The sequence below is a fragment of the Bipolaris sorokiniana genome (assembly GCF_000338995.1).
Source record: "Bipolaris sorokiniana ND90Pr unplaced genomic scaffold COCSAscaffold_1, whole genome shotgun sequence".
NCBI lineage: Eukaryota > Fungi > Ascomycota > Dothideomycetes > Pleosporales > Pleosporaceae > Bipolaris > Bipolaris sorokiniana.
In genome coordinates this window covers 1048310-1067764 of record NW_006911895.1, presented here as the reverse complement: position 1 = coordinate 1067764, position 19455 = coordinate 1048310, and the positions used below count along the sequence as shown (strand labels likewise).

Below are 19455 nucleotides of genomic sequence, written 5' to 3'. Positions count from 1 at the left end.
GTGATGGTCAGGTGGAAAAAAGTAGAAGCTTCTTGTTCTAATGCCATGTAGTCATAGAAGCTAGCTAGCTTCAAGGTGAATGGGTCAGGAGCGGTAAGCTACTATTTTGCAAGCCCAGGTGAGGGGAACCAGCCGGACCCGTCTCCAGGCATGAGGTTTCCGATGAGCAAGTGATGTCAACTGCGACGGTTTACATTTATTTTTTTCATTCCCTTCGGATTTATATCAATCAAAACCCCCGTATCTGAGAGGGGAGTATTGTATGACGAGCCTTGGCGATTAAACTTGGGTGTCTTTCATACGAACGTAGTTGCCATAGTATCACAGTAAGGTTTGTAAGTACGGTAATTTCTTTTTCTGGTGCATCCTTAAACCTGTAGCTAATAGAGAAATGGCATTGGATGTCATCCGCTGATATTTTCTGAATTTATCATTTTGAGTGTTTCTATTGGGCTCTCCCAGTACATTGTTTGACCATGGTGCCCTTCCTGAATTCGGCTAGTCAGCACGGCGCTAACACAGACCACATACAAAGAAACGAGCGGCAGTCTGTCCACCAGCTCCTTAATACTCTTCGCTTACATCCCGCAATGAAGCTCAACAATGCGCCCCCTCGCCCATGGAGGGCAACATGGCGCGATCAATACGGCTGTTTCTGATCCGCCACGGAGAGACGGTGGACAACATTGCCCAAGTATAGTAAGCACCCCATCAACTCGTCCTCTTCACAGCACTCGATGCTAACTGTTTCAGTGCTGGCAGTAGGGATTCAGCCCTCACCAATCATGGCTACCAACAGGCCACCCGTTTAGGTCTATACCTCCAGTCCCTCGGGCTGACCTTTACCCACTTGTTCTCATCGCACCTGCAGCGGGCTGTGAAAACAGCCAGCAAGATACGCGAGGCTCAATTGACACCAGTAGGCGACAATGGGACCGTGAGAGCGGCTCCCAAGGTTGTGCAGCTACCGGTGTTGGCAGAGAAGGATTTCGGATCGATGGAGGGAAAGCAGCCCAACAGCCGTCCGTTTGAGACGGGTACTCCTGGCAAGGACCATCGTCGGCAAGAGAACAAGCGTACAGCAGGTTTCGCGGAAGCAGAATCGAAAGAAAGTATGGCACGTCGCGCAGATGCTTTCATCGAGGAATACCTTTTGCCTCTGTTCGACGACTCTTCTTGCAACTTTACCCCTGTTATTGCTATCGTTTCGCATGGCATCTTCCTCTCTACTCTTTGGAAGCGCATACTTTTGCGTCTTCCGCGTCGGAGGGTATGTCTGTCTCATGGTATTGAAGGGGCGGTACGACAATCGCTAGAGCATCTGGGTGGCTGGTCAAACACCGGCTATCTCGAGTTGTACTTCATGAGGACGGAAGCCGAGTACCACAAGTCAATCATGGAGGCCACTATGACACCAGTGACAACATTTTCAGAGTTACTTACTGGAACTTTAACTGCGCCTCAAAATCTCCGCAATGTCCATATACCAAAATCGAGAGTAGAAGGTACAGCACAGCTGGTGATTGGTGCCCCGCAAGCCTCTAAGCCGCGTGGCCTACAAGGATGGTCTACGTTCATTCTCAGAGTCAACAGCAAGGATCACTTACAAGGCCTTAAACGCACGCGTGGCGGTGTTGGTAGTTTACGTTACGACGCGTCACAAAGGCGCATCGATACCTTTTTCAAACGTCGTAAAGTCGAGTGAGGGAGTAAGTCCAACCGTTTCCTCTTCTCGTTCCTTCGCATATGCAATGATGAAAAAACATTTAATCACAGACCTGATCGGAATTCGCTGTCGACCAAATTTTGTATCCAACTGCTGTCTGATTGCAACTACGATTTTCTGTCTCATGTTCATGTATCTTCAAGACACGGGCTGACAAAAAACTACAGGTGTTAGGCGGAGCTGCCATGGTTTGAATTAGCTAGAGTAACACTAATAAATAATAATGCACTTCTCTGATCTCCTGAACTTTCTTGATTCGTGGTTGTGATCTTTTGCCGTGTCCTTATCGTTGCCCTTCCAAAAGGAACACTGCCACGGCCCCGCTATCCACATGCGAAGCCTACGCTTGACGCCAGTTGCCGAGTTCAATCACTGCTCCCGGCGGTGTATCTGTTCAGTGACTATCCCACATGTGCGTAGGCGAAATGCTTTGGTAATTTACAAGTCTCATTACACGTGCAAAGCGGTGCGTTCGTGTCACGCCGCCATGTTTGCTGAGTAGCCTTTGCGTGGAAAAGGACCGTGCAAATGCCATCACATCGCTCACCGCACCATCACAACATCTTGGCGGTCATGCCCTGCGCCCAAATAGATAAACCGGAGGGTTTCGGGTCATCTCCGGTGGCGGCATGCAGGCGCTGCGCTACGATGAACGTAGTCGCGTGCGACATCATGTTCCCCGGCGGCAGGTTTTGGTGGGTGGCTGGTACACGCGAGATCCCAGCCTCATCGCAATCGCTCCGGCCTTGAAATAGAGTTTTCATCAACTTTCCTTAGTATTAATACAAAAGGCCCCAGAGCTAATCTTGGTCGCGACTAAAATAAGTCCCAAATTCTCCGTTCGCTGATTTGCATTCTTTGGAAGTGAAGATTGGACCGTGAAATCAGTGCCTGGCCAATAAGAGCGCCTCACCGGTCGTGCGATCAGACTTCCACACTCGTTCATTATGAGAAGCCCTTCGGTATGGATTCTAGGCGCGATGTCGACGCGCGTACTCGGTAACGCTGTGCAGAAAGTCTATGAGATGAATACAAGTAAGTCAGCCATATACGTTCTGCTATTATGAAGGTCAAGATTACTGACTTCCACAGCTACATCTGCCCTAATCCCACCTCCGTATCCATCTGGCTCAAGAGCACCTGTGCTGCTATCATCAACAGAGCCATGCGAAACATCAACCAGCCCTTCGATTTGGTCCACAGCAAGCATCGTTCCATACCCGACTGTATCGCCAGCAACTAGCTCTTTTCCCACTCCGACAGCAGTATCGGTATCTCCCAGTTCACATGTCCTTCTGGATGTACACCCTCTTACTGTTACCACCACCCCGAGCGGCACCAATACTCCGCCATCAGCCTTTGGATCAGCCAGCTCCTCCCAAGTCGCATACACAGCCATTGTTGTCCCAGGTTCGACAGCCAGCTATACTATAGACCTCCCTGTCCTTTCCTCCATATTAATCCCTGGTCTCGCGCCATCGGCCATTTCGACACAAACTGCGACAACGATTACTGTAATCAGCCAGACTTTGTCCACTTCCCTTCCGACGCCTTCTTCAGGCTCCGCTTCAAGTGCGCCAGCCACTACAACCACTTCAGTCGCGGTTGCATCCTCAGTCTCAGCTATATCCTCGGGCTCAGCTATATCCTCGGGCTCAGCTACTTCGTCGGGCTCGGTTGTATCGTCAGGCTCAGTCACATCCTCAGGCTCAGTCACATCCTCAGGCTCAGTTACATCCTCAGTACCTTCTGGGAGCTCTACCACTGAATTTCCTACCTCACCACCTTTTTCGTACAACCCCTCCGCTTCTAGGGGTTCTGCTACTCCTATATCGAGGCCTACACCAGAGCCCTCCAGTGCTATCGTTGCGGGATCCACATTAAGTACATCCTCGACACGCAGCCCAACCGCAGAAACAGAGATCCCACCTGCACCACCTGCACCGAGTACTGCTGGAGTTCCTGGCGGTTTGAGTGGGAGAGGCAAGGAGAGGGTTTGGTGGGTTGCTTTCTTCGTTCCTTTCTTACTTGCAGTTTGAACTGGCGCATTTCATAACGATGTTATGTGCGATGAGAGGTTACTTTGCGTTTCCTAGATTTGATATTTTCACGATGTCGCCGAAATTCTTTTATGGGCAGAGTTTATGGAAAGATGGTTATACCAGGTGCTAGCACCATGCAGGCGTTTATGGGAGTTTTGTTTTCCAGGTTTAGTTGACGACCGAGATGGACAATGAGTGCATGAGATACTCCACAATACGACCAGAGCTTCTGGGGTTTGCTAGATAACACATAATTTATGAACAAAGATAGTATCTACAATAATAGGAGTTTCTATTAAGCCTTCGCACGTTATATCGAAAATCGAAAATGCACTCATCTTCAATGATTTGATTGTGTGGACTGCAGACGTTTCCCCGCGGCCATGTACAGCTGCAAGTCTGTGACAGAGCTTCCGGAACCGCTTCCTAGTTCCCGCGAACCTTTGGGAACTGCATACGATCTCCTGAGATAGTTCTAGTGTTAAGTACTACGAAGTATGGGAATCCGGGGTTACCAAGAAGCAAATAGCATTGCTGGTCGAAGATCTCGGGCTTGGAAGCGGGGGAGGAGCGGCTTCGGCTAGCGCAGCCACCAGTTCTTCCGCCAATCAAACCAAGAGCTACACACTATTCCTGTCACCGTCTTTGCGGATTATTGACACACCATCCAATTCAAGTTCCAGATTTGGTAAATTTGGGACAATTGATGGCTTTGGAACATTTGTTCTAGTAGTTTTCCCAGAGGCTAGCACTCATCGAGCTCAGGTAAACTTCACAGTCAGGTGCGACGTCATCACTGGCTTCAATGCCAATGGCATCGCATATATCATTACCCATTGAGCCGGTACCTTAATATACAGCAACCATGTCGGGAGACATTTGTCCGCGGTACATCATTGAGTTTGTGTACATCCCCCCACCGGCCCGCACACCCTGGTGGGAACGTACTTATAAGAACCGTGGTACCTTGTCTATAACCTATCGTCTAGATAAGCTATACTCGTGTTTCAATTTAAGATGCGCTCGCCTCTCTACAGCGTAGCCTCTCTTCTAGTTGGGTATATTCTATACCTTCCCAGTAGCGCTAACGGTCTTGCCCGAAGAAATGACACGGCACAGGCAGTATACAAGGACGCTGCTGCTCCCATCGAGGACAGAGTTTCTGATCTTCTTTCACGGATGACAATCGAAGAGAAGACAGCTCAACTAATCCAAGGCGATATCTCAAACTGGATCAACACTACCACTAATGCTGTCAACCAGACCGGTCTCGAGTGGAACTTTAGGGTCCGTGCAGGTCAATTTTATGTCGGCTATCCCATGCCCGCAGAATGGATTAGCAATGGCATCAAGATTGGTCAGGAATACCTCAAGCAAAACACAACCCTAGGCATACCAGCGCTGGTTCAGACTGAGGCTATACACGGCTTACTGGTGGGCAATGCGACCATCTACAACAGTCCTATTGGTCAAGCTTGCTCGTTTGACCCAGAACTAATCCACGATATGGCCGTGGCTATCGCAAAAGAGTCGCTAGCTTTGGGTATCAACCAGTTGTTCGCACCACTCGCCGACTTGGCACGCGAATTACGTTTTGGAAGAGTAGAAGAAACATATGGCGAAGACCCCTTTCTGGCAGGAGAGATGGCTTACGAGTATGTCAAAGGCGTGCAAAGCCTCAACGTGAGCGCTACTGTGAAGCACTTTGCAGGTTTCAGCGCCCCCGAACAAGGTCTGAACACCGGGCCAGTCCACGGAGGCGAACGAGAACTTCGAACAACATGGCTTCCGCCTTTCCACCGCGCCATTATTGATGCTGATGCTTGGAATATCATGGGAGCATATCATTCGTATGATGGTATACCTTCAATTGCCGATGGCCATCTTCAAGAGACGATTTTGCGTGACGAATGGGGCTATAAATATTGGCTGACTTCAGACGCTGGGGCTACGGATCGCCTTTGCTGTGCCTTCAAACTCTGTCAATGCAAGACTAAAGATAAGCCAATTGACAGCGAGGCTGTGACACTCATGGCTCTCCCGAACGGCAATGACGTGGAGATGGGTGGTGGATCCTACAATTACGCAAACATCCCTCGCTTAGTCGAGGAAGGAAAGCTGGATATCGAAATTGTCGACAGGGCAGTTAGTCGTCAACTGCGCGCGAAGTTCCGGCAAGGACTCTTCGAACGTCCATACCAAGGGCTCCCTCTGGATGAAATCGACTCTGCCATTCACACCGACGAATATGTTGCACTTGCACGGAAGTTGGAGGCCGATTCGATTGTCCTGCTCGAGAACAAGAACAACGTACTGCCACTATCGAAATCTGCCAATGTCGCCGTCATCGGACCCATGGCCAACATTACAAACCTTGGCGACTACGTAGTATACCGTTCACAATATAACCCCACCAACGTCACGCCTTTACAGGGAATTCAAAAGGCATCAAATGGTACTGTGACCTTTGCCCAAGGCTGCGAGCGCTGGTCAAACGACCAATCCGGGTTTCCCGACGCAGTCGCAGCAGCCAAAGCAGCTGATGTCGCAGTTGTCGTCGTCGGAACTTGGTCGCGTGACCAGCAAGAACTCTGGCAAGGTCTCAACGCCACAACCGGCGAGCACGTCGATGTCGCATCGCTCAATCTCGTCGGCGCCATGGGCCCCCTCGTCCAAGCAATCATTCAAACCGGAAAACCCACAATCGTCGTGTACTCTTCGGGAAAACCCGTCACAGAGCCTTGGATCTCAGACAACGCAGCGGGGCTTTTGCAAATGTTTTATCCTGGCGAGCAGGGTGGAAATGGTCTAGCTGATGTGTTGTTTGGTGACGTGACACCTTCGGGCAAACTCTCTGTTTCATTCCCTTATGATGTTGGAACTTTGCCGATTTACTACGACTACCTGAACTCTGGTCGATCGACTGATCCTGGTGCGATATTACCAAACGGGACGCTCAAATTTGGCCACCAATACGTCCTTAATACCCCGCAGCCGCTCTATGAGTTCGGGTACGGTCTCTCGTATGCCAATTTTACTTATTCCGACGTCAAGCTTTCCAAGACGGAAGCGAGCCCAAGCGATACTGTGACTGTGACTGTCAGCGTCACGAACTCTTCGCCTGTCGATGGTAAAGAGGTTGTGCAAGTTTACGTTCAGGATGTCTTCGCAAGTGTTGTTGTGCCGAACAAGGAGCTTAAGGGGTTCAAGAAGGTGTTGGTCAAGGCAGGAGAGACTGTGGATGTATCTATTGATTTGGAGGTGTCGAAGTGGGGACTCTGGGATAGGAAGATGAAGTATGTGGTTGAGAAGGGGGATTTCATCGTCCATGTGGGGTCTAGTTCGTTGGATTTGAGGGGGAATGGGACGGTGACTGTTGTCTAAGTGGAGCATGGCCGAGAGTGAAAAGATGGAGCTATTTACAGCACTTATGTAAAATAGATTCGTATCTTGACTCTATGTGCTTTGATATATTTGATACAATTCCGGTGATCATGCGAATTGTAAAAAGAAAGAACTGGAATGTAATCTATTGAACATTTGATGCACGTGTGGCTTCACTTGTCTCATTCCTAGAGAAACGGTCCCCGAAAACAGTTTAATCTCAATCCATATTCGTTCCTCCCAGATCTTGTATAAAACCGACAATATCGACCCTATCAGAATTCATCATACTAAGACCACCAAGTTTCTCATTTTCTTCCCAATTCAGTGTGATGAGGATACGTACTACACGTAGAAGAGACATCGCGACGCCAAATTCTAAATCCACCTTCAAACTCTTTGGTTAAGATACTAGAAGAAAAAGGGAGGCGTATGGAAGGCTGCATACTAGTAAAGGGTGTTCAAGGGTTCGGAGAAGCCACGAAAGACCAGAGTGTCCAATCAGACGGGCTCTTCGGTAGCAAGTGTGACTCCACAAGTGGCAAGGGGCTTCATTTGTCACTACTAATCTCAGGGGCGCCAGCGGTGATGTTTGATTGGACTGGCTGTTGGAGACAGGGCTGTTCCATTGCTCCGCCTGGGTGGTAGTCTTACCCCTTTGATTCATGGGCATTAGTACGGGATATTAGCCTCTTGAAGAGATATTAGGGAGTCTTTTCTGTCTCGCTTGTTTGAGTATTACGATGCTGTGATTTGTTTGGGAAGTGTTTAGAGAGGATCTGATATTGAATGTAACAGAGGCATAAACTGTCTACGGAGCCAGCACAAGCTTGCTGTTCAGCTCGATCAATCACATTCTTGATACCTGTAGCGTCGCTGCCGTTGCGGACCGAGCCGTGCTGGTTGGTCTTGATTCCATGATGCTTGGTTAGTGCCCAGTATATCTTGCAAACAGTGCATAAGCTTGTCGTGATGCTCTTGTCAGGTAGGGCTTAGTTGGTGCTATTTGGTAGATCTCTAATGAAATACCTCACTTCATGAGCTTATGTCTTATCCATGTTAATGCACTTTGCGAAAAGTGCATTATGCATATTAACGTTCGAGATGTAACAAGCGCTGATCAAACTGCAAATCATTTCGACAAACGACGAGCAAGGTCTACTGGGCTCGTTCTTTCGGTACCCCAAGCAAATACAAAAAACTCATATCTATCAAAACGTAGCCTGCCTATTCGACAGTACAAGATGGGGATGGACTGCACCAACTAGTCGCCGCGATGCATTTCCCAATGGCGTTAGCATGCATCTAGTTCGAGATCTGGTGTCCATCTCGCTTAGAAGCGGCGCTGCATCCAACTGCCACAAGACTCGGACCCGTCGGTGACGACTGCGGAAGGGCTCTAAATGTGTATATCAGCAGATACAAAGGCCATCAATTACTTGTCATGTCCGATTGGAGCCATGGCAGCCGGCGGTGAAGACGTCGGAAAATGGCTGGAGCTTGCCCGTCGCAAAGCTTTGCTCAATGAGGAAACAACCTCCACGAATGCCCCGCGCCTAGTTTACCCACGACCACGACGAGGAGGCCGAGAACGGCCCACTTATCAGGTCGACCGCTTTGGGAAATGGACTAATTGATGTAATGACTGATAGTATAAATACAATGCGTGGTGGTAGTGCTTCTTCATCGCTGCATCAAACCTCTCTCACTTCATGCTCTGTGACGATAAGCATTGGATCTTGAACAACATGGCATCCAGCAAACCTTCATACCTCGTTGTCGGTGCTGGTGTTTTCGGCATTTCGACTGCCTACCACCTTATCAAGAAGTATCCTGACCGCCAAATCACCGTTGTCGACCAAGACGCCTGGGATGCCGACAACCGCGTCGCTGCGTCGTGGGATTGGAACAAAGTTGTGCGCGCCGACTACGACGATCTCATCTACTGCAGACTTGCCCTAGAAGCTCAGGATGTCTTCAAGGAGGACCCTCTCTGGAAACCTTACTTCCACGAGACCGGCATCTTCTGGGTCTGTCGCTCAGACTACGCACAAGAAGTCATTGACAACTACAAGAAGCTTGGTCGCCAGGCCGATCTTCAGTCCGTTTCCGTTGAGGAGGCAAAGAAGATGTTTGGTGGACTTTTCGAAGAGGCCAACTACGACGGCGCTAAAAGTGTGCTCGTCAACAAGACCAGTGGATGGGCACAGGCTGGCGATGCTCTAAGAGCCGTTACCAAGTGGTCCATTGAACAGGGCGTCAAGTACGTCACACAAAAAGTTGAGAGCTTGGAGTTTGACAACACCGGGCGCTGCATTGGAGTCAGGACCGAGCAAGGCAATACACTCTCGGCTACACACGTCGTACTCTCAACCGGTGCGTACACAGCCAAACTCCTCGAGCAGGCCGCGAAGCGAAGTGGAAATGAAAACCTCCGTGCTGGATCAAGAATTGTCGCTGGTGGTATCACAACCGGCATGACCACTCTCGACGAAAAATCCTACGAGAGATTCAAGCACATGCCAGTTGGTGTCCAAGGCTACACCGCCGCATACGGACCCTTCATCGGCAGCTTACCGCCCACCAAGGACCGCGAGCTCAAGTGGTGGGGCGAGAAGATCTTCAAGAACACACATGAAGTCCTTCCTGGCCGCTTCGTTTCGGCACCACCATCAGGAAAGGACTACAACCAGTGGGATGTTCCCGGCCCACTGAAACTTGACATTGCACACGCCAACGACGTCTTCTACGGCAAGAAAGGCGCAAACTGGAAAATGGACAAGCACCGAATCTGCTGGTAAGTCAAAAGAGTCCCTTACTACTCATCTAATCTTTGCACAAAAAACTAACCGCCACACCAGGGATGCATTCACCACCTCCTCCGACTTCATCATTTCCCCCCACGCCGGCGCAAAGGGCCTCTATGTCGCAACCTGTGGCTCCTTCCACGGCTACAAGTTCTTCCCCGTGCTGGGCAAGTACGTCGTGCAGATGCTCGAAGACGACCTTGAGCCCGAGCTCAAAGAGAAATGGGCCTGGGATCGTGAAAGGCCCGCTCCAAGTCTTAACCCTGACTGGCCGCGCTTCGAGATGACCGATCTGTTGGACCAGTGGCCAAAGGCTAAGTTGTAAGAAGTGTGTCTTGAGGGTATGTTTGATTGGAAGAAACGGCATTTAGCGTCACGAGGTAATGATATGCATGTGTATACTTTGCATGGCGTCTGGGAGTAGATCTGGCTTGTTATCCGGTAGGATAGATGTATGAATGAATGAATATTTCGAACTTTGTTTGAAGAGGATTTTACCTTTTACAGTGATTCTCTTTATTAAAGATCTGGGGCTGAATTTTATCAGTTTTGACGATTAGCAGGTAGAATTGTGGATATCGCTATCACGAGGCGAGACATAAGCAATGCCTACACTTTGAACACAATATTGAACCTGCATCAACAATTTCACACCAACGACCAAGATCACACGCTCAAGGATTCTTTTTCAATTGATGTTGTCATATACATATTCATCAAATTCCTATATATACATTGAATTTCGCCGCCATAACCAGGCGCGGGGTGATTTCCTCATAGTTTCGCACTTGGTGCAGAAAAAACCACGTTTAAGCAGTAACCTTGCTCTTGATGAAGTTGAGAGCCTGGTTGCCGTAGATGTTGACGTATTGCTGGTGGTGGTTACCGTCGTTTCCGTTGCAGCAGTATGGGTCCTGAGAGTCGCAGTAGCTCTGGATGATGCTGCCGTTGGCAGGAGAGCAGGTGAAGCCCTGGGGACGGGCGGCGAACTGATTTGACTATTAGACTCTTGCCGATCGATTTTTAATGTTTGGGTACTTACGCCTTGGGCTCGGCAAGTGCCGACGTTGTAAGGAAGGCCGGCACGGTTGTGTGGGTCGCCCATGAAGATGGCGGCCTTGACGGCCTTGAGAGCGTTGCCGGTAAGAGTGGCACCTGCACCACCGCAGAGTGCGTTGTCCATGATCTGGCCACCCTGTGTTTCTTTAGTACACTTCTCGTTTCAACAGTTTTGGATACTGGTGACGAACCTGAGAGTATCCAATGAGGACAATTTGGGTGCTGGGGCACTTCTGGTTGTAGGCAGTTACAGCCTTGACAACAGCTGCGGTACCTTGGGAAGCAGAGTTGTCATAGCTGATGCCACCGCAGGCTGATCCGCCACCACATGCAGGGTAGACAATGGCCTCAGAGCCAGCGCCAGGGAATGCTGACTTGACAGAGTTGACAAGACCACCAGCAGTTCCGTATCCGTTGCTTTGAGGAACAGTAGTTTCACGTGCACCAAAGATGTAGACCTTTGGGCAACTCTGGCGCTCGCTGAGTTCGACAGGACCCGCGGCAGCAAGCCCAGCGAAGACGGCAGCAGCAGTCACAAACTTCATTTTGACGGTGATGGTGATGCTTGGAGTAGTTGGAAGGTGATTGTGTGTGTGAAGAGCCTGATAATCACTACAAGGCAACAAATGTACTCAGATATAAAAAGGAAGCTCTACGTAATACCAGGCCACGACCTCTTTAGGCAGAATACCAGTCTCCTCAACTAACTTCATATTGAACAGTGGGGCAGAAAACGCTGCTTTGGTTGGTGTGGTGCGCAAGTGGTCCTTTCACCCGTTGTCGTAATCTATTTGAGTAGCCATGTGGTGATGATCATGCCGGGGTTATTGCCGTTGCCGTCCTGATTTCATGCAGGACCAAGCTGTGGCAGTCTGGGGTACATATCCACGTTAGTACAATCGGAGAAAAAACGGTCCACACGAGCAAATTAATGGCTGCGACGTATTAAGACTGCCGGTAGCCGCTCGGTTTATGTGTGGCTTTGCGGCCGCGTGGCCAGCCGATGTTCCGATGTGGAGCCGGTCAACAGTGGCTAAAAGGCTGATGTTGAGACAAGCTTGATTTAAAACCTGGCCGGTCTGGGGTAAAATGCTTATGTTTACGAAACAAAAAGGCACAGATCAACCAAGTCCAGTCACGGATGGCGTACAGTTTCCGTACGTGCGAAGAGAGCGTATATCTTACATTGAAAGATGTGGGGACTCATACACAACTTTCACCGCTCTACTCATATAGCGGTTCCTAGGGCTATTAGATGCTGACTCCATACTTGGAGGGTGCGAGTTCTAGATCGTCTCAAAGCCGTATTGATCGGCAGGTAATTAAGAGGTGCATCTCTATCATCCCAGGTTATTTATACAACCACGAGCATTGCGGTTATGTCTGAAGTCTGTTCAGTGAAGCGGCAGTACGAAGTACTTGAGGAAGTAAATCAAGTGGGAAGTCAATGTAGCTAGCATCGGGTAAGAGGTGATGAAAGAATACCTAGCATGATGAGTTGTGTTGTGGTGGCACATTTAGTGCTGACCTGACGGGTTTCACGCTAGCTGTATCCCTGGCATAGATGTTGTAGTATACATACCAATGACAACATCACCATCTCTATGAGCTCATGTGTGTGGCAAAAACACAAATCATGGAAATAACCGCTGCCTCATGAACTGAGCTATGAGTAATGTCTGAGAGGGGGGGAACAGGAAAGGAGATCTCAACACGTCTCAGATGAAATGTAAAAACTTTAATCTCGGTGATATTAACTGGTTCGTGACACAGCCATGTCCGAATACGCACGCGTCTATGTTGTGAAACAAGATGAAAACTGCTTTTTGCGGCCAGGGCCCGATTTTGGTACGGCTTCAATCGGAATACATCTTCTGTCTTGTTTTCCTATTGTTGGTGAGCCAGTTGGAAAGACCAGAAGATTTGAGAGAAGCAAGCTGTCAAATGTGCGATTTCAAGTTTCATCCAATTTCCTTTGCAGATGCCTCAATCTTGGCTATCTCGTCAAAGACTTTCCTGATCACCTGCCAAACACCTTTCTCCTCGAGCATTATGATCCGCCAATGGAGAGATGTCTTGGCTAAGAAGCACTGCCAGTCTCGTTACCGCAGCCTTGTGCTTCACACTACACAGAGAGAGCAGTAATAGTAGTTTGAGTGGAAACTGATTTTCCACATAATCTAGGATAGCAGTGGATTGCGTAAGCAAGAAGCGTTCCTCGATCAGACTTGCTTGTGACGTGGTTTCAGTAGGGAGGTTGAGAACAGCTCCCACAGAATTGATCGTGCAGCATTTTATTTGTAAGAATCTTTTTGGAATTACATGCATGTTGCGGATAATTACATTCTGGGCTGACCTCAGGGCCAGGGCGATGGGATACAACAGGTACAGAAGGGCCATTCGCTATTATTCACGCAATATACGCGATACTCATTGGTGTACAAAGATTCAAGCAATTTCAGAACACGCTGAAAAATATTCTCAAAATGCGAAATCGTGAACAAAAGACTATTATGGTAAGCCGAGTGCCAGCTGTAGACTCAGCCAAGCCGCTAGTCTTATGACACTCTAGTGCAGATCAGCACCTATCATACAACCACACCGACTTCAACCTTTTGACCCTACATATACGAAACCAATCCGAGCAGGACTCGAAAAAATATCAACAAAATGCTTCCGCCAGTCGATCCAGCTGTGCTGCAGCGCAATCCGAATTTCGAGATATTGTATAAAGATCTTTGCACTAGGAAACTTAATCCCAATGGCTCGACACGGGAGACGAAGAAACAGCGCGTGCATGATGAGATTCGCAGGGTATGATCATGTCTATATTAATTTGGAAGCATTTCTCTTATATCACATACTGGCTATCTCTTTTGATCTGTTTCTCAAAATCTATCTTCAACTTCATGTTTATCGCTTTGTTTACACCCAACATTGACAATCTGAATACTAAGCCCATCCATTCATGTGCAGCAACATCAGAGTCAAAAATCATCAATCGTTCACAGAACAAGTTATACACTAACTATCCCCATAGGCCCTATCCGCAGCCCGCACATCCCTCCTCACAACCCAAATCCTCATCGACACCCTCTCGGACCTCCCCTCCAAAGCAGCCGACCTCCCCCCAGAACTGCACTCTGTAATTGACATCGCAACCGCCCAACTCCGCGGCCAAATCCCATCCTCAGACCGTGAAATCCTCTCCGCAGACCTCGAAGCCTTCTTGACAAACAGCGACATAATCAGCGACGCCCTCTCCACCCAACTCAGCAAAACAACCACCCACCTCTGTAAAATCGCTGACCCACTGAATCCCCCATCCCCCTCCGACCTCAGCGCAAGAACAAACGCCCTGCAAACCGAAGCCACGCTCACTCTCCCGGACGAGCTCCAATCCGCACACCTCCATCTAACCCACAGCTTCACCGTGCTCCTAGCTACCCACTCCACTCTCCTCACCACCGCCATCAAGATCCTCGAGCAAACGCAACAAGGCGCGCTAGCCCGGCACACACGCTCCTCAGCCGACTTGTTACACGCACGCTCCGTACTTCTCGGATTGCAAGCCAAGATCCACACGTACAGCCATCCGCCGCCTGCGGAATTCGTGGATGCGCTCAGGCAGTTCAAGAAGAGTCAGGGGAGCGGGGAGAAGGCGCTGAGGGATCGCGAGGCGCTGGCGAGGAGGGAGCTCGAGCTTTATGAGCATGCGGGGGAGAAGGGGATGAAGGAGTTGGCGAGGAGGAAGGAGTGGATTTTGGCGGAGGTGCAGAGGGTAGAGGAGGAGGTGAGGAAGTTGGAACGAGGGGGATGAGGTGTGCCAGGGTTTGAGGATGTGAACATGTTGCAACGAGTCAAAACTCTTGATCTAAGCTGTGTGTGTGGGTGTTTTTTTTTGGACTGCTTATAAAAAAACCCCCCATCGAGATTTTTTCACTCGAATATACCCTTCACAGCAACAGCTTTGTACTGCTCGTCCAGGATCTCTCCGTCGCCCTCATGCGACCCACTCCAAATCTTCTTCGCGCCCATTTCACAAATGCAGACTCTATCTATGCGCACATCGCGCGCCCATACAAAGCCCTTGTACTTTTCAACCAGATTCGTTGCGTCAAACCGCATCCAGCTCTTTCCATCGGGCCCATGGCCTTCGCCTGTTGCGGGTTGAGCTTGGTCTTGATCACCATCTGCAGAGCCCACCGTTGATGTGCCATCATCATCACCTTCATCGTGGTGATCGTCGCCGTCGTGTCGATGATGAGGTGAAACTTTGTGTTCAATATGCTTCAGCCCATGTTTTAATTTGGACGATTTCGATCGTCCTCTTCCACGCTTAGGCTTTGCGTAGATTGTGTTCATAATGGTAGCGTGGAGCTTGAGCGGTCTTGTGTCTGCAACCAAGAGTCCTGCCTCTGTGAATCGCTCTCTCAATGCAGAGGCAAACAAAGGTAGACGTTGCGATGGATCCCGAGGCTCAGCGTAGAGGATACTCGTTTTGTTTAGTGCTTGCATTGGCATGAGGGCTTCTAGGTTAATGGTCAAGGCATCGGTATCTGGCATGGCTGCAGGAACGAGGTTTTCTCCTATTATCCCTTCTTCGGCAGCCTTTTCAGCTATGCGACGGTGGGTAATGTCGCGGAGTAGAGTATGCACATCCAAGTCTTCCAGGTATTGTTTGGCATTTTCCAGCTCCTTTGCATCCAGGCTCATTACCCCCAGGGTGAGATGAAGTGTACCTACTGGTCGCACAGCCTTGGTGGGTACTGGGCTATCGCTCGCTAGGTCTTTTTCGAACTGATCCAGTCCTTCTTGGAGCTGCGGCCTACTAGTGTCTGTGACAAGTGGCAGACACAAAAAGTGGGTGAGCGGAGGTTTCTTTGCTCCACCCTTGCCGTTCTTCTTGCTTCCTCGTGCATACTGGCCGGTAGGTACAGATGAAAAGTTTTGTGTTCCAGATCCTTGTAGTGATGTCCTGATTTCCGTGTTGTCGCGCAGCTTCTCGCCATCTAGAAAGTCGTTGTAGTCGCTTCTTGACTTTTTCTTGCCCATGATCGGCGACGAGCTGTAAAACTGGGTATCTAGAAGCTGATTCAGTGGCTGCTGTGTGAGGATAGAGGCAGTAGCTGCGCTTGCAGCTGCAATAGTAATGCGACAGTTGATTGGTCTAGGAGCAGCTCGACGCAAGATCGTCGCAGCAACCAGCATAAGAGGTCGGCTATGCTGAGCGGAAGTACGGACAACCCAGCAAGTAAATTTAACGTAGATGCAAAAATAGAGCGAAATAAAAGAATCAGCTGCGCTTAACTAGACACACGACAAGACCAACGACAGTGTCGGCAGCGTTTTAGGAAAAGTGGTGTCAAAAAGGGCGCCTAACCAACGATAATAAAGGTGCTTTTGATGTTGAGCGTTCATGGGCTAGCCTGGTAGCCTATCATCGGGCCTTTGCGTGAGCGACGAGTGACGTAGGCCCCAAGGTGGGGTGATTGACAGGCGCCGCTGCAGCCTCCGCCGCCGCTTCGTCTCAAGCGCGTTAGGCGTTCGGCCCTTTGCTGTTCAGCGCCTGGTAGGGCTGAGAAATCGTCTATGGTACATAAGAAGTGTGTACATCACAAGAAATTGACCTTGTTTGCCATCTTGAACAGCCTTCAAGTCTAACTCATTCTAACGTGGAAATATCAATAAGCCGAGTTGGGGCAAACTATTTAGAGTGCAACCTACCCAACAATGGCATATACACAATAAAACAGCCCTAGAAACTCAACACAAGGGTGCAACATAGGAAGAGGATTCGTTAAAAAATTCGGGGCGTGGCAGTAGGTAGGGTGAGAGGACCAGAGCCGCGCAGCGCTCGTCGAAGCGGACGATCTGGAGCTTGCCTGCTGTAGACGCCATATATACCCCGCGGATGAGCATGGCGAGTGCGAGATGGGTGCTCGCGCCATTGCTCTCTGGCGGTGTCATACCCCTCAAGCTTCATCGTCGTCTTTGTAGAACTCCTTGAGGATGTCCTTGACGTCTGCAAACTCCTTCTTGGCCTGCTTGATGATCTTTCCCAAGTTCTCCTGAGCCTGCTCTTCTGTAATGTCCTTTGTACCTGCGTCGTCCTTCAATTGACCGTAATGTTGGATCTTCTCGCACGAGTCCTTGACTTTGGTGAGGCCGAGCGTGGCTGACGAGCCCTTTAGGAAATGACCGAGCTCACTAAGCTCCTTGAGGTACTTGCCTTCCTTCTTTTCTCTGTGTCGCGTGTTAGCCGTGGTACTGTGAGGCAAGGCTGGCGCGCCGTGCGGGGAAGGGCAGAGCGTGGGCGGAAGTGTGGCGTCATCATGAAGGCGCGCGGCGGGCGGGCACTCACAGCTCCTTGTCCATCTTCTTGAAAGTCTGGTCTGCCTGGCCAAAGAAGTCGTAGACGATGCTTTTGCTGAACTCGCGCTCCTCCTCGTCCTCGTCCATCTCGAGAATCTGCTCAAAGGTGGCAGAGTCGATCTGGTCCTCGGCGCCGGGAATCGACATGATGTCGCCGCTCTGCTGGCAGAAGAATTAGGTTAGGAGGTGAAGATTGCTCAGCGCCGTAGTGCGGATGCAAAGTGGGCAAGGCGAGAACAGGACAGTAGGCAAGGGAGAGACATGTGCTGAGGCATGGGCAGGACATGGTATGGTGGGGTTCTGGGCAAGGGCAACTGGAGGGACGAGGGGCAGAGGGGCACACGAACCCTGTCGTCGGTAACCGACATGTTTGCTCAAGACCAGACGGCGAAGGCGATGGGGTAGAGGGCGGTCGTGAATCCGGACGACGATGCTGTCGACACCGTATAGGACTGGTGTCGCAGTGAAGAGCAACTATTGGGGGCGCGAACGGATATTTTTTCGCGCCTCAGCAGTGGGCCGTGCGGCTGTCGGATTCACCTGCGGGGGCTGGATCAGGCTTAGTGGGCGACAGAAAAGGGTCGGCCCGTGGGTGTTGTTGTGAACGCCGTTACTAGAGCTGAGGACGTTGTCCAAGGGTCAGTGTCTAGGACGATGCAGGGTGGGCAATCGAGTGTGTCTGAGATTGCGACTGCCGAACTACTACGCACAGGAACTGAGACTAAGTCGCGCCTCTAGACCGTTAGTTCGTATTGCTTCCACGGAGCCGGATGCTGGGCGAAGCGGATGCAGCTATGCTATGCTCGTCACGGACAGAATGAGGACCGAAGTGGGCGTTGGGTGGGATGGTAAGAGGAAAGCAGTTTTGGCAGCAATGGTCACGGGAATGTGGCTCATATACGGCGGACAGTGTTCTAGAAGGTGAGGGTTGCGATGTTTGCATCACCGTAAAAAGAGAGGAGGGGGGAGAGGGGCAGAAGGGGGGGGGGGCACGGGATGAGCAGTGGAATAAGGGCTCAATACATGTGGGTGGATACCTCGACGTCAATCGGCAGCCATTCACTCGCCGTTGATCGCCTGTTACGAGGCCGTCGTCTGCTACGCTCTTCCTGGCGGCTGACTCCCCCTCCCTCGCAGTCACAGTCATCGGGTACCCGGCCAAAGACAATGCACCGCACCCAAGTCGTGTGGAGTCGTGGCCTCTGACCTGGCATGTTGCCTGCACCGCCGTGTGCCTCTGCGGCTGATGAGGCTAGCCGAAGCCATGGCTCCTACCGCCCTGCCTCCTCGGGAGAGCTGTTGAAGACGCCCTCAAGATTGAAGAGAAGAGAAGAACAGTCGAGTGTGCGCCAAGAAGGTCTGGAAGCGGTTCGAAAAGGGTTTTCTCCGCGGTAGAAACTATTGAGGCGGGGTGCCAGCATAGGAATATAAACACAGACGAGGGTTGGGTTTTTTTCGCTTCACGACAAACGACGTCACATTGTAAGCTGTCGTCATTGCGCATGCGCTTTTGCCAGACCCTGAATTGGGGCTTGCTAGGTTGAGCCAACCACTCAACACTGCGTGCAGCCGCCGTTTGGCCTGGCCTCTTGCACGTCTATGTATCTATGTGTATATGTACAGGGCTTGTTTCTCTTGAACCTAACAGCCATGTACGTACATCGCCAGAGCCACAAACACCGCCTCAAAAAAAACAAAGCGATGCCATAGGGCCGGGCACTAAACCCACACACGACAGGCATCGCCCATGGACCCTGGCCATGGTTTTTCCGTCCAAGCCTACGTCATGCGTGATTCATGCTCGTCCGACATTCTCCGAAATGCAATAGGCTGATGCTGTCTCGTTGCCAACAGCTACTCCACTCTCAAGCAAATGGCGGGCGGAGGGCGGCATGGAGACACCCAGCATCACCCTCGATGATGTTTGGTTTGCACGACAGCAGAGGCCCTGGCCATTGCAGCGCTGCAGGGTAAACGAGTGGAGCAATCCTCGTTGCCGTCTGATTGGTGCGAGCATGCCTGGTAAACCATGCGTTGAGCGGTACCGGCCTAGTTTTTTTGT

The 19455-nt window shown here is 50.4% G+C and overlaps 9 protein-coding genes across 9 annotated transcripts; 5 read left to right on the top strand and 4 right to left on the bottom strand.

Moving 5' to 3' along the window:
• Positions 1-577: 577 nt before the first annotated feature.
• Positions 578-1970, top strand: COCSADRAFT_32074 (uncharacterized protein). The gene is made up of 3 exons (XM_007696004.1): positions 578-699; positions 754-1709; positions 1894-1970. Exons 1-2 carry the CDS (start codon positions 632-634, stop codon positions 1703-1705), a joined length of 1020 nt encoding a protein of 339 aa, XP_007694194.1. The 5' UTR covers positions 578-631; the 3' UTR covers positions 1706-1709; positions 1894-1970.
• Positions 1971-2524: 554 nt separating this feature from the next.
• COCSADRAFT_32073 (uncharacterized protein) lies at positions 2525-4074 on the top strand. The gene is made up of 2 exons (XM_007696003.1): positions 2525-2761; positions 2819-4074. The coding sequence occupies exons 1-2, from the start codon at positions 2674-2676 to the stop codon at positions 3763-3765; spliced, it is 1035 nt and encodes a 344-aa protein (XP_007694193.1). The 5' UTR covers positions 2525-2673; the 3' UTR covers positions 3766-4074.
• A 607-nt stretch (positions 4075-4681) lies between these two features.
• On the top strand, positions 4682-7222 carry COCSADRAFT_208959 (glycoside hydrolase family 3 protein). The gene has a single exon (XM_007696499.1). The coding sequence runs from the start codon at positions 4786-4788 to the stop codon at positions 7150-7152; it is 2367 nt and encodes a 788-aa protein (XP_007694689.1). The 5' UTR covers positions 4682-4785; the 3' UTR covers positions 7153-7222.
• A 1628-nt stretch (positions 7223-8850) lies between these two features.
• On the top strand, positions 8851-10420 carry COCSADRAFT_32072 (uncharacterized protein). Its single transcript, XM_007696002.1, has 2 exons — positions 8851-9949; positions 10014-10420. Exons 1-2 carry the CDS (start codon positions 8901-8903, stop codon positions 10282-10284), a joined length of 1320 nt encoding a protein of 439 aa, XP_007694192.1. The 5' UTR covers positions 8851-8900; the 3' UTR covers positions 10285-10420.
• A 283-nt stretch (positions 10421-10703) lies between these two features.
• COCSADRAFT_341251 (carbohydrate esterase family 5 protein) lies at positions 10704-11598 on the bottom strand. The gene is made up of 3 exons (XM_007696498.1): positions 11210-11598; positions 11002-11154; positions 10704-10948 (listed from the first exon to the last, which is right to left on the bottom strand). The coding sequence occupies exons 1-3, from the start codon at positions 11561-11563 to the stop codon at positions 10769-10771; spliced, it is 687 nt and encodes a 228-aa protein (XP_007694688.1). The 5' UTR covers positions 11564-11598; the 3' UTR covers positions 10704-10768.
• Positions 11599-12964: 1366 nt separating this feature from the next.
• COCSADRAFT_341247 (uncharacterized protein) lies at positions 12965-13418 on the bottom strand (the record flags this gene model as incomplete). Its single annotated transcript, XM_007696497.1, has 1 exon — positions 12965-13418. One exon carries the CDS (start codon positions 13416-13418, stop codon positions 13023-13025), a length of 396 nt encoding a protein of 131 aa, XP_007694687.1. The 3' UTR covers positions 12965-13022.
• Positions 13419-13629: 211 nt separating this feature from the next.
• Positions 13630-14898, top strand: COCSADRAFT_208934 (uncharacterized protein). Its single transcript, XM_007696496.1, has 2 exons — positions 13630-13832; positions 14059-14898. Exons 1-2 carry the CDS (start codon positions 13689-13691, stop codon positions 14836-14838), a joined length of 924 nt encoding a protein of 307 aa, XP_007694686.1. The 5' UTR covers positions 13630-13688; the 3' UTR covers positions 14839-14898.
• Positions 14899-14957: 59 nt separating this feature from the next.
• Positions 14958-16073, bottom strand: COCSADRAFT_77506 (uncharacterized protein; the record flags this gene model as incomplete). Its single annotated transcript, XM_007696495.1, has 1 exon — positions 14958-16073. One exon carries the CDS (start codon positions 16071-16073, stop codon positions 14958-14960), a length of 1116 nt encoding a protein of 371 aa, XP_007694685.1.
• Positions 16074-16993: 920 nt separating this feature from the next.
• COCSADRAFT_77919 (uncharacterized protein) lies at positions 16994-17540 on the bottom strand (the record flags this gene model as incomplete). Its single annotated transcript, XM_007696494.1, has 2 exons — positions 16994-17264; positions 17383-17540. 2 exons carry the CDS (start codon positions 17538-17540, stop codon positions 16994-16996), a joined length of 429 nt encoding a protein of 142 aa, XP_007694684.1.
• Positions 17541-19455: the final 1915 nt, after the last annotated feature.